This window comes from Leuresthes tenuis, unplaced genomic scaffold (genome assembly GCF_036924035.1).
Source record: "Leuresthes tenuis unplaced genomic scaffold, fLeuTen1.0.hap1 SCAF_18, whole genome shotgun sequence".
Lineage (NCBI taxonomy): Eukaryota > Metazoa > Chordata > Actinopteri > Atheriniformes > Atherinopsidae > Leuresthes > Leuresthes tenuis.
Window position 1 is genome coordinate 18,395,215 of NW_027325372.1, and position 14,762 is coordinate 18,409,976.

General features: G+C 37.6%; 1 protein-coding gene across 1 annotated transcript in view; it reads right to left on the minus strand.

The window, feature by feature from the left end:
* Positions 1–14,762, minus strand: part of csmd2 (CUB and Sushi multiple domains 2) — a 212,409-nt gene that overhangs the window by 102,448 nt on the left and 95,199 nt on the right. The window contains exons 6-10 of the mRNA XM_072370602.1: positions 11,743–11,855; positions 9,142–9,219; positions 5,852–5,939; positions 4,815–4,939; positions 925–1,046 (exon numbers count right to left, since the gene is read on the minus strand). Coding sequence (XP_072226703.1) covers positions 925–1,046; positions 4,815–4,939; positions 5,852–5,939; positions 9,142–9,219; positions 11,743–11,855 — 526 coding nt within the window. The remainder of the gene's footprint in view (positions 1–924; positions 1,047–4,814; positions 4,940–5,851; positions 5,940–9,141; positions 9,220–11,742; positions 11,856–14,762) is intronic.

A 14,762-nucleotide genomic window follows, 5' to 3' on the forward strand; every position in this document is an offset into this window, starting at 1 on the left:
ATGGAACAGACACACCAGTGTCCTAGACAGCGCTACCATTTTCAGTTTTTCAGGGCATTTTTTAAGCAGGAACACCCAACAAACACCTGTATTATTTATGATGTCGTGAGATGAATATTGGCCTAGAGGAACACCAGCATGTCCCATGCAGATCCTTCTGCTGTGCCACCTCTTGCCTTTGCGGACGGGGAGGAACAGAAACCCACAAAATCTGTAAACAACTTCGCTCCATCTTCATCTAAAGCAGACACAGCAAGAGCCAGCCTAAAACACCAGTGTCTAGTTTAGCAGGCTGCCTGCTGGGTATGCCTAAGTGTGTCTGAGTGTATTTGTGTCTGCTTGCTTGCAAAGAGTGAGTTGGATTTTGCGGGTGTGAACCTCACCTCAAACAACCTCTCTTTCACTCAGCACGGTGCAATAAGATAACAGATTTGTAAAACCTTTTTGTTTGAGTTCCGAGAGGTATGGATGGCCTTGAACAAAATTCCAAAGTCAATGGTCTAAAGAGAATGGCTGTGAGAGTTTCATGATCGCTTGCAAGCACACTCCATTTCTCTCCAGTCTATTTTACTCTCTTCCTCTCTCCATCACCAAAACATTTCAAACAACTTCCTTTGTCTGTTGTGGGCTCAGATCCAGCATTTCCCCCCCTTTCTCTCACATGTTTCAGTCTGTCATATGGTGTGCTGAACCAAAGCATCAAAAGAGTTGCAATTATCAAAAGCACAACATGAGTCACATGTGTCAGAGAAGTGCTTCTACTAGAGCTTCTCCCAAGTAGATAAAGAAACATCAGTCAGCTTCTTCTCTTGTTGGTGTCAGGTGAAGACGCCGCTTAACACGCCACTGGAAACTAGTGGGGACTACAAAGTCAAAGCTAAAAGAATACACTGCTGATTTAATTCCGTGTGTAGCAGGTTTTACCTTAGATGTGTCTGTTGCCGTGATGACCCACGTGCAGTTGGCATTGTTGTCATACTGAACAGGGTAGTTTGGAGATGTGATGACGCCACTAGGCCCTTTCAGTTGACCTCCACACATGGGTGCTACAAACAAGGCAGAGGAAGAGGGAGATAAGTGCTTAATAACAGTTTACGCAGAAACTAATCACTGAAAACAGAGAATGTGTCAAATTCTCTTCTGGACCACCTGCTAAATCCATGAGTCATGCAGTCAGTTGGAGCTATACCCCTGCCTCTTAACGTGAAGGTTTATTGTCACGCCTAAATTTCCCTTGATTTGTTGTCGAAAGAACTTTCAATGCAATCCTTGCGAAACGAGGTGGGGAGAATCCCAAGGATGTGGATACCAACATGAAGTTGCTTTAGTATTTCTAAATGAACTGTAGAGGCATGAGGCATGTCTGCACAGTAGGTGTTCCAGTTACAATTTTCAGTTCTCCATCTCATGTGGAGACTTCACAGGGTTCTGAGCACAGATAAAATGCAGGTGACCTACTTTTGATACTGTGCCTGAATGCATTCAGTAAAGACTGATAAATTGCTAAAGCATTATTCTTTCAAAAATGCTGCTCATTATGATAACGTATATCTTTCTCACAATCCTTCCTAGCCTCTCCCTTGCCTGACTTTCCTAAATTTGAGTTCCTTTGGAAGCTGACTCACTCCTCGGGGTATATGCAAGGACAGAGAATGATCTCAGGAACACAGGAGGGGATTGAAGAGAAATTGAGAAGGCATATGTTACTATATTAAAAAGATTTCGTAGCCAGAGATTCCCAGTCTTTAAGGCTGCGTCACAACGCAAATGTTAATGAGTTAACAGGCTATTCAGAGCCTAAAGGTTTTGCCATGGTAACTTCAGCTGAATTTATAACCTGCTACAGAGTAGTTTAAGATCAGAGTGCATCAACCTTTCTCTGACTCAATTCCTGATGATATCTAAAACAGCAACATCAGACTGAATTAACATTAAAGCTCGTCAGGCATTGAATGTTGATGCTTGACAGTGAAAGCTCTGGATATTTAAATGAAGGTCAGACTATCAAATAACTGACAAATCTGAAAGACTGATAAAAAAAAAAGACTGGTCAGTCAGTGTACTGCATTTAGAAGGTGATGATACATTAGTGTTTTCAACTAGTAGATTTAGTAACATCTTTTCAGATGTTCAAAAGCTCTTAACGTCTGAAACAGTTGATCTGCCACATATTCTAAACTTAAAAAAAGGATATCTCATTCAGAATTTGGGTTCAATTGGTTGAACCCAAATGGTTAAAGTCCATTCAAAACTGTTGCTACTGGACCTAATGAATAGAGATTAAAAATGTACACAGTGCCAGAGCGATGAAATCAATTATTTAGATGTGGTCAGCGCTTTGGTTGATTTCTACATTTTATGGGAAACTGTCAGAGCTGAAAGCACTTCTTGAATTTCATATCTAAATCAACTTAAATGTTTAAGAGCCTTATGTGCAGCTGTCAATTTAAACAAACATCAGGCAGATATTAACTTACAGCTTTGCACAACCAACAGTTTTCTGCCAGCAATTGCTACTTTTTGTTGTTGTGATTCTGACAAACTTCTCCATTAGGGCAACTTACTCTTGATATGAATTACCGGTAAGTCAGGTGATCAGCGTTTTTTGTGCTGTAGAAGCATCAAATGATACCTAAAATGCCTCTTATATCAATGTGCAGAACCTGAAGAGAAAAGCCCAGGCTAAGAGAAAGATCACTTTCTACACTCTACACCATGGATCTCCAACTCCGGTCCTCGAGGGCCGCTGTCCTGCAGGTTTTAGATGTTTCCCTGCTCCAACACACCTGATTCAGATCAATGCCACATTAGTTGGCTGCTGCAGAACTTAACAATCTTTGGAAGAGATCCATTTCATCTGAATCAGGTGTGCTGAAGCAGGGAAACATAAAACCTGCAGGACAGTGGCCCTCGAGGACCGGAGTTTGAGATCCCTGCTCTACACTCATAGCACATCTGGCTGAACTTGTTTTATCATACATCCTTCTGGTCCTGGGAATCAGTTACCCTGCATGTTTTCAGTGAATCCCTGTTCTAAAAAAATAGACTGTAATGAAAGGTCCAACACATCTGCTTTGCCTGATCCTAATTAACTCAATCTTATAAATCAAGCATGTTGGATCCAAGAAGTCAGTTTTCTTGGTAAATGTTGTCAGGCTTTGTTTATGTTTTGAAAACCCAGCTGATATCAGTCTGACTGTCTTACGATCCCCTGTTCATCTTAAAATGGGTCAAAGTACACTAGAGAAAGAACTGCATGTTCATGAAACGCAACAAACAACAGATCGCCATCTGTGTCCCGGACTCCAGACTCTCCTCACACAAATGTCCACATGTTGTACTCCAATAAGATAAAAAGTGATGCATATGATATTGTAATATCAGCATGCGTTGGCAGAATATTAATCTCATAAAATTAAAGACAGTAAACCAGTAACCAACCAAATGGACAGATGTATGTTCACATTCAGGAAAACAACATTAGCATAATGTTAATCAGAAAGAAAGAGGTGGTAGCACTGTTAACTTTAGACACATTAATCAAAACCATTTGACATAGTTTTCTCTGAATTTCAGAAAAGTCCACATGTCTAGAGTTTAAAATTAGTTTAATCAACAGGGAAATTAGCCATTAGGAGACTCCCAAGTAGATATTCTAATTGAAAGTGTAGGTAAGGACTTACCAAACCAAACTTGAAAGTACAAGGTGACTTTTCTTATTGAGGCCTGAGGGTGCCTGTTAAACACTCCTTAAATTAAAGCAAAGAACCTAAAAGGAAAATGTTTGTGTGTACATATGCAAAGGGGAACCTCAAAGTATTTCCAAAAGACCTGAACAAACTATCAAAATTTTAATGAATTATGTACAAGAAAGATCCTTTGGGTGTTCATGGCCCACTCAGTGGCACAAAGCCGCACCCCTCTCCCACTCCATTAAAATTTAAATTAAAATAACTTTCCTAGATTTAAGGAAATAATACAATTCTCAACACCACCTGTACTAACAGTTAGGGGTGACCTTAAATACAATACTGCAAAAGGGATTTGCACTAAAAATAGAATAAAATAAATAAAATAAAAATAGATAAATAAAAATCACAACAGCTTGGTTTGAACTGAGAAGGTATGAATGAAAATGGACCCATACATTTTCCGCTCAAATGTGATTGGTCAATACAACTTAGACTACGAATGGAAGCCAGACACCTTTTTGTAGAACCCTCATATCTACTGATTGGGATTGTATATTTCATTCTTAAAGGTTATCCCAATAAAACTGGAAAGAAATACAATGAATAAACAAAAGCTATTTTACCAATACTATTTTTATTATTAACCCCTAAAGGAAACCCATAACTAAGCTCCAAATAAAATTTTTGCTGCTCTAAATATATACTCATCAAGCAAAAACAGTCATTGCAAAAAAGTGAAAATTGTATCTACTTAAATCCTGATGAGGCTGGTCAGTCATACTACAAACTGAGAGACACATCAGCCTCAGTAAAACTTTACAGAATTTATTTGCTTTACAAAATTGCCACAAGTGAAGAAGACATGATTGATGGGCAGCGCTACACCAGTATAGCTCAATAATGGAAGCAAAATAATGCTGTCCAAAGGTCAAAGTCATGCCAGTCACAATGAAATAGGGAGTACTGCATGTTGAGAGAAGAAGAAAATGCATTAACACAAAATGACAGCAGACTCACGGGCAAACATGAGCTTCGCATCTGAGTGTCTCAATAAAAATGCTAGTCGTGTCGAATCCACCTCCTTTACACATGCATGTAGACAGATCATACGTGAAATCTTACCCCTGCAGATAGGCCGGTCATCACTCCAGCCTACGTAACTGTCTGTCACTCTGAGGCAACTGATGCTCTTTGAGCCCTGCAGTTCGTAGCCCTCGTCACAGGAGAAATGCACTGTAGCTCCTCGCCTGAAAATGGATTGCACACAGAAATAGGTAAAAAGAAAAAAAAGGATATGAGTTTTTGGCTTCCTGGCTGTGATTTCCAAAAGTAGCACACCATGATAGGCAGATGACACCCATTTTTCTATGTTAGATAACCACTGATACAGACAATAGCTTTGAAAGGAAGGAACAACACTCCATAATTTCTCTGGTAATATCACCATCTCTCAGAGGCAACCTATTAGGATGCAGTGGCTGAGATAGTAGGGTTATTTGCTTTTTCATGTCAATATTTTCCATTTGATTACAAGGTCTTGGCATTGGATAATGGTGTATATGACAGAGGACATTTCAAAATGGAGCACTGAAATACATTTGGGAACACATTAAGAAAGAACAGAGTTTCATTATCGTGTAAGTTCTGGAGATATTGCAATATCTCACATTTGAATTTGAAACAAAATATTATTCAAGTTTTCCATAAAAACAAACAAACAAAAAAATATCATAGAAAAGAAAAAAAAGCTTTTATTTAATCAAAAGGCCTTTATCATAGCTGCTCAGATCCATAAACATTTCCATTTTTCTGCTTCCAACATGCTGACGTCAAGAACTCATTACATACTTGCTGACTAATATATTAGAACCCTTTAAAAATGCTCTAATAACAAAATAATTAGTGTTACTCACTTCACATGTCAGAGGCCTTACATTTGTTCCTTACTGGTGCACACTTTTAGTATATAACTCAAGTTGTAGTTAATAAGAAACATGTTGTTTTTTTTATAGATATAAAGTTTCAAAAGGTGTTAGTGAAACCAGACATTTCAACAATGTTCATTATGTGTCTATCCTAGTTCTAAAATCTCAGGGAGCCTATTAAAGTAGACTTACCATTGAACTAACTGCTCGTGTAAAAGTTCACTTGGTTTTTACCTGAAGTCAGAGCCTTTTCTTTTTCCCCGATCTGGAATCCCAGGATCTGGACACATGTTGTGTCCCTGTGCTACGCCCATCTGAGACACTAAATGGTAAAGACAGAGAAAACATTTAATACACATTTTCCTAGTGCCCAGTCGTGGAGGCGCTCAGTTAAATCATGTCACTGAGAGCCAAGCAGCGAAGTGTCAGAGGAGGTCAAATAAACTTGGCCAACCAGGGGAGCCGTAACTGACTGCGAGGGGTCAGAGGTCTGCAGGGTCTAATCAATGAGGCACCTGTTCACTGGCCAGAGCCCCAGTGTGAGGACAGACTGCAATGAATTCAAATCCTAAAAAGGCTGACTGGTGTCAGCAGAGCTTGCAAAGAAGCTGTTAATAACCAATGACTGTTAGTATCTTCTCTTTCTCACATTAGACACTTCCTTATTACTGAAATACTCTAAATAAAAGTGAATAACAGGTTTTTGATACATATGAAACATGTTTAATAAACAGAATACTAAAGTTGTTCCACATCTTAAATATGGCGTTTCTTATCAATGTCCATCAAGTACTAAAGTTTTAAAAGTACTCACAGTTTTTGAGAAAAAGAAACTAGACTTTTTCACTCAATATTTTCCATCCCGTCTTTGTTATTTCATTAGGTACAGCTACAATGAATCAATGTCAGAATGGAAGGTTAAATAAAAAGTGTAGTTGGAGTAAAAGCAAAAAACATTACCTTTACAAAAAAGAATAATGTTAAGAGAAACATGAGACTGCTGGCTGCCATAAGAATTAAAATCAATGTGGGAGGAATAATAATAATAATAATATTCTATTTCTATTCTATAAGTGGATAAAGAGAACTGTAAATGGCCTTCAGACGATATTGCATTTTCTGCCTGAAGGAAGCTCTATCTGCAGGCTGTTGATAGACATTCATCTCTCTGCGTTTCCTCGTGTCTCATAGTTGCCAAATTGTTAATGTTACAGATGTTTGAATAAAGCTGAATGGAATGAAGAACAGCAAATTTGGAGGACTAGAACAAGGATGCTCAAGGATTGTGAAAAACCAAAGCAATCTCTGCTGTCAGTTTGCTATTAGAAGTGCATCTCTTGCCCAGAACGTGTCTTTTTGTCTGTAACTCTTGACATTCAGCAGTTCCTCTTTCGTCGAGAGAAGTAAAGAGAAGAAACTTTGAGGTGACTTTGAGCAAGAAGTGAGATGGCTGAAAAGATCTGTCTGGCATCTTCAGCAAGAATTTGACACACCTCATGAAGACATGTTAGTTTTTTGATTTTCAAAAGATGGAATTCAAAGGTAAATTAAACGCCCACAACCTTGTTTAAAGTCTCGAGCGACTTATTCAGGCTCAGCTCCAACTACAGCTGCTAATCAACACTGCAAATCATCATTACCCAGCCTAATGTATACCAAGTATTTTGTTTATACAGAACATTTATTCATCTTACTTTTCCAAATTAAAAATCATGTTTCATTTTCCACCGTCATTGGAATTTCTTCTTCTAACGCTAAACAGTTAGTTTCTTTTGTTTAAGCCAACTGTAATTACACAGAAATTAAGAAGAGCAGTATCAGATGATATTTCGATACAAAGATACAATGACAAGTAGGTTAACAATAAATAAAAATTACACTGGAGGCTGTTTCAAATAAACCTTTCAAAAGGGTAGATATGATGTTACCAACAACAAGCTGCACAGTGTTATGTCAACTAGCATTAGGCTTCACATAGGAAACTGATGAGCTTTGAGGCTAAAGTTACAGTGGAAGTAGATATTTAATCATTTGTGTAAAGGAGGATTGAGAGGAGATTCATTTTTGGGCTATTTTCAGACAGAATGTTGCTCGCTGTCCTTTCTTAGTCAGAAGCAGGGCGGACATTTCTTGAGGTTGCTTTTATAGCGACAACTGATCACAGGTGTAAAATTGACAGCTCTCTCAGTAAAAACCTCACAGTGGATGAATTGCTTTTCCACAATGTTATTAAGGGGCAGTGCGACAAGTCCTTGTCTTTGGCATAGCAGAAGAAGGTTTAATAAAATCACATTTATCACAAAACAACGAACAATGCATTTTAACACTGTTTATCATTTCTCCATGGTTTTTCAACTTCTGAAGGTACAATACATTACAAATGTCAAGATCTCACTGAAGCCTGCGCCACCGCAGATAAGATACTCAGCCTATGGAGGACGCTTAAAAAGATTAAAACTTGCCAACTCGTATAATGGATCCTTGAGTTATCAAACATAAAAGCCCGGAAATGTTCCTTTTGTGGAGAGTGTCAAGAATTATGATTCTCGGTTTCAGAACTTTGACGAGATGATTCCTACATCCTGCCTCAACAAAGAAGATTAACAGGTCGGCCTGTGGTTTGCCTCTCTACTTCTCAAGGCAGAACGTCGCTGGATACCAAGGCATGCACTGTTAAACACCTCGAGCTGCATCAGTTGGCAGGACAGGCGGACTCTTAATAAATTTGACAGAGGTCAGACTAAAACAAGAGGACACGGAAAATGTATAGTGGTAGAATAACAAATACAAAATAATTAGTGGACCCTGATATTGGTAATAATGCTGAAAGCAGTAACAGAATGTATCCACTGATGTCCTTGTTCTCAGTTTCAATGGCTGTCCAGAGCTACAAAACTCTCTCAGCATCTGAAATAAAAAATTTAAAAAAAAAAAAAGTCTGGTCTGTGCTCATCTTGCCTTCCTAATTAAAATGAATAGATAAATCATTACAATTTTGATCAAGTAAATGAGATGTGTATATATGTTTGATCAAAATTCTAAAAGTTAAAAAAGTTAACTGAGCTGTAAAATGATCAAGTATCAAAAGCTTGTGTCAAAGCTCCAGCTGCAATAAAGACCTCTTTCTGCAATTTCAACATTTCTATCTTTCAACACTGTTGCTGTAGTTCCCTAAAGGTCAATGAAGCTCTATCGATATACAACAACAAATACCTCAGCCATAGAGGTTCAGTTAAACTGTCAGATAACTAAAATATAATGTCCGTCCCCCAACTCAAGTTAAAAAGTGTGCACTGTTATGATGAGAAACAAGTTGTACTGGTTGAGATGATGCTGCATTCACAGTTCTCTCTCTTGCTTTCTGAAGATACAAAACTAGAAATGTTAGATCGAATTTCACTTTTTACACTTGGAGACCTATCAAAAGGGGTAAAAAAAAAAGTACATGGTAACTCTATTCACTCTACTCAAAACTATTCTTTATTTGATATAAGAAAGAAAAAAAAGAGGATTTTGTAACTTACACACAGATATCTTATGGTGGTTGTCTTTGCTAGGCAACATCTTTACACCTCTGGACTTTAATTCAGTCATCTTCTTCACTGTAGACAGAAAAATAACAGTCATGTAAGACAGCAGAAAGTGTGAAAATGACAGTCGAACAGTTCAAAAGCGTCTAGACGTCTGTTTTAGGTAACATACACGATGCACCTCTGTCTACTGAAGTGAGGTTCACATCAATTGGACAAGCAGTTTATATAACTATATAATAATAAGAATTTAAAAAATGATCACCTTTGTTGATAAAATATTAATTTTACCTCAGATAGGAAACACAGCTTTTATTTTCATATTTCTTTTAAGTCGAATACAACTTTACAATTTCCCATTTTCCCCGTATTCCTGAGGAGTGAAGGGTCCTGAGCGTAACGTTATTATTCAGTTAACAGGATTAGAAGGCAGGCAGAGCATCTTCTATTAGGAGCAAGAAGCACACATTTCAAAACAATGAAAAGCTCAGCTTTAAATACTGGAGCTTGGTGAGAGTTGCATTGAGAATAACAGAAAACCAATTATTGCTCAATAAAAGGGTGATATTTATTCCTAAGTTTCAAAAACATATTCCGAACATCATCATAGATCCTATTTCATTATTTTGACTGTTCATGACAATGGAACTTAACTTGCTCTAGAAATGTGTTCTAATCCTTTGCTCAGCAGCTTTTTATTTCAAAGCCTATCTGGATGACGTGTCGGAAACTCAGTTTATTGTCTAGAAAAAGAAATGTCAATTATAGGTGACAATAGCTAGATTGGAGTGGGGACTGCAGACTGGTAGTCAGTGTTTCTAATTTAGGTATTAGGCCTTGTTTCACACAATCACGGGTATATTTTGGCACAGGTAAAGTCATCAAATCAATAAGACAGAGACTGTCAATCAATTAATCAATCATGCCCATGTAGCGAAATAACAAAAAAAGATATATATATCCTTCAAAGAACACTTAATCTGACAATAAAAGTTGCACAGTGACCAGTATGTGCCGACCCAACACATATTTTTCAGATCACTTATGACAATCCAAAAGCATTTGCTGTCTTGAATGATCTCCTCTCACCAGGTAAATAATACAGTGCGGATACTAATTTTTGGCAGCACTGACAAGCGATCAAGTTACTGTGGCCTTGCTCTTAATGTTACGGTGAGACAGCTCAATCAGAAATATCTCTTGCTGTTTTGGAGTTGCCACGACTGCCTTCTTAAACCTGTTGCAACAGCAGGAGATACAACCAAGGTTTCTTCCAAAACTGGTTCTGCGTTGGATTATTTAAGAGTGATCACAGAGTAAAACATTCTGATGCCTCTGTTTCTGCATTTATTCGGAGAGCAACAGTTCCTTCAACCCATTAAGAAGTGATGAAACATGTGTGCGCTTTTACCCTTCAAGCCAGATGCAACTCGAGCATGGCATCAGAGTTTTTAAGAAAAAAAAAACATTTTAAGGTTTTTGTGGACAGTTCTATGTTGTCTAAAAAATTTTTAAAAAAAACCAAAACAGTTGTATAAGGTTTTTAGAAACAAAGCCTTTCTTTGTAATGGATCAACAAGGTTAGCACTGACTATCTTTTTGGAATCTGCTGTTGCACCATAAACAGAGAGAATATTCATGTATATCGTGATGTTAAACCAAGGAGATACTTATTCACAGTATGTTTTCATCAATAAGACTGTGGATCTATTTGAAGTTTTCCAAAAACATTCTTTCTCAGTGATTAGAAACTGCCTTCAGGTGTATACGCATTTAAAAAAATTGTGCATTTGTAAAAATACCTGTAATTGTGAAGACAAGTCTCCTAATTCCTTCTGGTCTTCTAAACGTATTTATCTAAAACTGATCCTCTACTCTAAGAGGCTTACATACCATTTCTACAACCGTAAAGCATTTTTCTTTTTTTCTCCTCAGTTCTCTCTGTACTCTATTCTTTCCCATCTTCTCACCTGAGGGTGGCTGGAGGTAAGATCCTTAGAGACCAACATGTTTTGTAGACAAACTAATCCTTTTTCTCAGCTCATCGCCTTCTCAGAGCCGATCCCTGAACCTAACTGGATCCATGTTACACAGCACATGTTGTTGGCCTGTATGCAAGTTTGTTTTTTTTTTAATTTATTTTATTTTATTATTTTTTTAAAAAACAGACATAACTGACACTAAGATCCTGAAATGTGTTTTTCTATAAAAGCAATCTCAAATACAGCCAGAATTGTGAAAATAATTCTCTTTCAACTTTGAAAACGGATAAAATCTCAGAACAAGACCAATCATATTTTAAGCTAATTTAAGCTGATATGCTTTAGAAACAGAGTGTAATGAGATTAGTTTTCTTTGCTGGATTTCAAATATTAGTGGGATAAGAATGGGATAAAAAGAGATGATGATGATGATGTGTTAGAGGCGGCAGGAATTTGTTTTACAGGATCAATAACTATGTTTCATGAGCTGGATCTTTAATATAAAATAAAAATATAACTTTATAAAGCTATAAATATAATGTTTAAATAACTTATTGATATGATCATTGTTAATGTTGCACCTTCAAAATATGAACAGTTCTCTTTATCTTACCTTGGTACTGTGCACTGAAACCTCTCAACTTGTGGTTGCCATCAGAGGTAAAGTGCAGTCGAAGCCAGTTCTTGCTGCTAATGATGGGCGAAGGAAGGTTGGGGCCAGTAAACCTGTAGATAGTGAGAAGAGTACAATAGACTTTAGCATATTATCACAGTCTAACTTGGCAACTTCACTGCAACGGGCTGCAGCTATGGCTAGCATATTGTAAACTGATATAAAAGACAGGATATTGTGTGTACTCAAAAATTCAAAGCTGGGGGCATGTTGTGTCGCACCTGATCAGCAGTATATATATATATATGGTATATATTCATGGTACAAATGCTCAGCTGTTGAATATGTGTAAGTGACATATTTCTTTGTTCAGTCCATCATGCTATAGTGTAACCACAAGTGGCGTTATGTGAGCAAAAGGTAGCCATGTTAGGTAGAGGGCATTTCAATGCTTCGATGCACTCATAATTCGTCTTGTCAATATTTATTACATATGTTAGAGGATTTCCCAATACTACATATATAAGCTAAATAAACAATTATCTGTTACAGCAAGGAAGTGGATTAACTTGAGCTTTGGTTTTGTGGCACATGGCAATTATGTTATCCATCTTGTTTCCAATAAATTCAAGCCCAATGGCAGGTAATATATTACAGAGGCTGGCAGAACCCACCAGTCCTCCAAATAATTGTCTTGTTTGTTTATAGTAATAATACAATTTTTTTTTAATTATTGTGGCCATAACAAAGACAATTTTATAGGGTTACTCCTTGATGATATATTGAAGTCCAGCACCTGAGGGAAACTGAGTGTTAACTCTTAACCAAATTGCAACCCGAGAAAGGAGCAGGGAAAACCAGCTCCGTTTGTAGAGAAAAGATGCTGCATTTATTGCTTTAAAGAAGTAATTGTTAACTATACATGAACGTGCATCCTGGTCTGTGTATGCTGCTGAGGATTGTTGATTGCCAGGAACTTTTGCTGCTGTTAAAGCCCAAGTCATGTGGGCACACATTATGTTTCATCTCACAAACACACACTAAAGTGTGCACCCTCCTAATTATTCATGCAACTGGGGGTCTGAATTAAGACAGGACCCACTTGGTTTAATAACAAAGCTCTTAAGGCAGTGGGGTCAAAACCATATTGAACAATAGCTCAGGTTATTACTTACGATGAACAAAAACTCACATTACGGACCAGAAAAAAAGAGTGGTCTGACAAAGCACGAGGAAAATATCAATAATATGAACTTTTCAAGGCACACGGTTTTCTTGTCTGAGGCTACATTTGTTTCATTTTTATTTTAACCATCTCCATTCTCTTTTTGGTAAAGTCAGTGTGACCAGAGTCTCACGATAACAAAGAGAGTTTCAGACTAAAGGCTTAGTCGGTTACAGGTGTATGGCTGTGGTTGACTCTACCATCCAATCTGATCTTTTCAATCGTGTGAGAGAAGACTTACTCAAAAGCCAGCGTAATTAAAGAAGGCAAAGGTGTTTTTGCTTTGGTGTGTGTAAAAGAGACAATTTAAAGTGTATTGCTGTGTGTAGGCTCCAAAATGACACCCTCTCAAGACACAGTGGCAAATTTAAAAGAAACTTAACACATACTCACATACCTTCAAAACTTGTCAAACAAGGCTTTTGCACCTCACTACCAATCACTTCAAATCACTGTAAAAGCAACAACTCAACTGGTCTTGTATTTGCTTTGTACAAACAACTTTCATTCTTCTGATAATGAAATTTTCCGTATATGCACCCTGTTACATTGATCCGGGGGATGTACCAGATATTTTTGAGACAACCTGTTGTACTGACAAAAAACATGCCAAAAAGTGGATACATTTTTATAAAGCTGTGCATACCACCAAGAGCAGTTGTAGGATTGCTGGGATTGCAAGCCAACAACTACAAGGGGGAGTTGTGAGGCAGTCTGTAGCTACACAGGGAGAGTGAGAGATAAAAACACCGGAATGGCGTTAAATACAAAACAGGTAATCTAACACGTCAATAAAAACAGAACTGTCTCATTTTATATCTCTTTAAAAGAATATCAATATACAGTGTCTTAAAACATCATCCCTCCAGCTATTACACCCAGTTTAGGTTGTTACTTTCTTCTCTTACAAGTCACAAATGATCCCTGACTTACACAGAAAGTAAACCAAAAATGAGCTCAATTTTATTATTATCTTTATTTATTAAACTGGATTATTACACTGTCCTTCCTTTTAGCACAGCCATGAGTCTGCTTGAAGTAATAATAATGAGACGAATATGTGAAGCCGTGTTATAGGACACAGGCCATGATTTACGAAAGCAAGAGCAAGATGGAGCCTGCTTGCCTCAGGGGACGTTTATCATGTAACAGAAGGGGAGAGATAATGCACTGTGGGGGGCTCATGTAATTTCTTACATGTATGTTTGGAAAAGTTCTGCCAAGAAGGCTGGCGGCAAATCACCCCCATATCTTAGCACAGAGCAGGGTGCCTCACACATTCTGGGTTCTAATTCTCACAGTCGTTCATCATTTTCTGTATATGATTCCAGCTAACTATGCATACATAAAAACCTTTAAAGATTAATGCCACTATCTTAATGCAAACTGCTCTGTTCTGCTGCATTGTACTGCTGCAAGTAACAACTTAAAAACGTGTTTGGATTTAAGTGCAGTTTGATTTGAAATTAAATTAAAAGAAATTGCAAATGAGGGTAGAATTTAGACTTTCCCGATTCACTGCATTTTGCTCAAATTCTTCAAATTTGGGGTGAAAGAGACCTTAAGGAGCAAACAAAATGTCTTGAGCAGGCTGATAGAGGTCTCCTGAAGAGTAATGTAGCTACTTCTACAGTTCCTTTTCACCTCACACTCTCAGGCTGGCTGCCCATATTAGATTTAATACTGAAATTGTCTTGAGAGTGCAGAGCTAAATAAGTTTCCATTTCCAGGCCCCAAAGCTCCTCAGTCTGAGCATGACATTTGATGATTGTCCAAGAAAATGTATTTTGAGCAA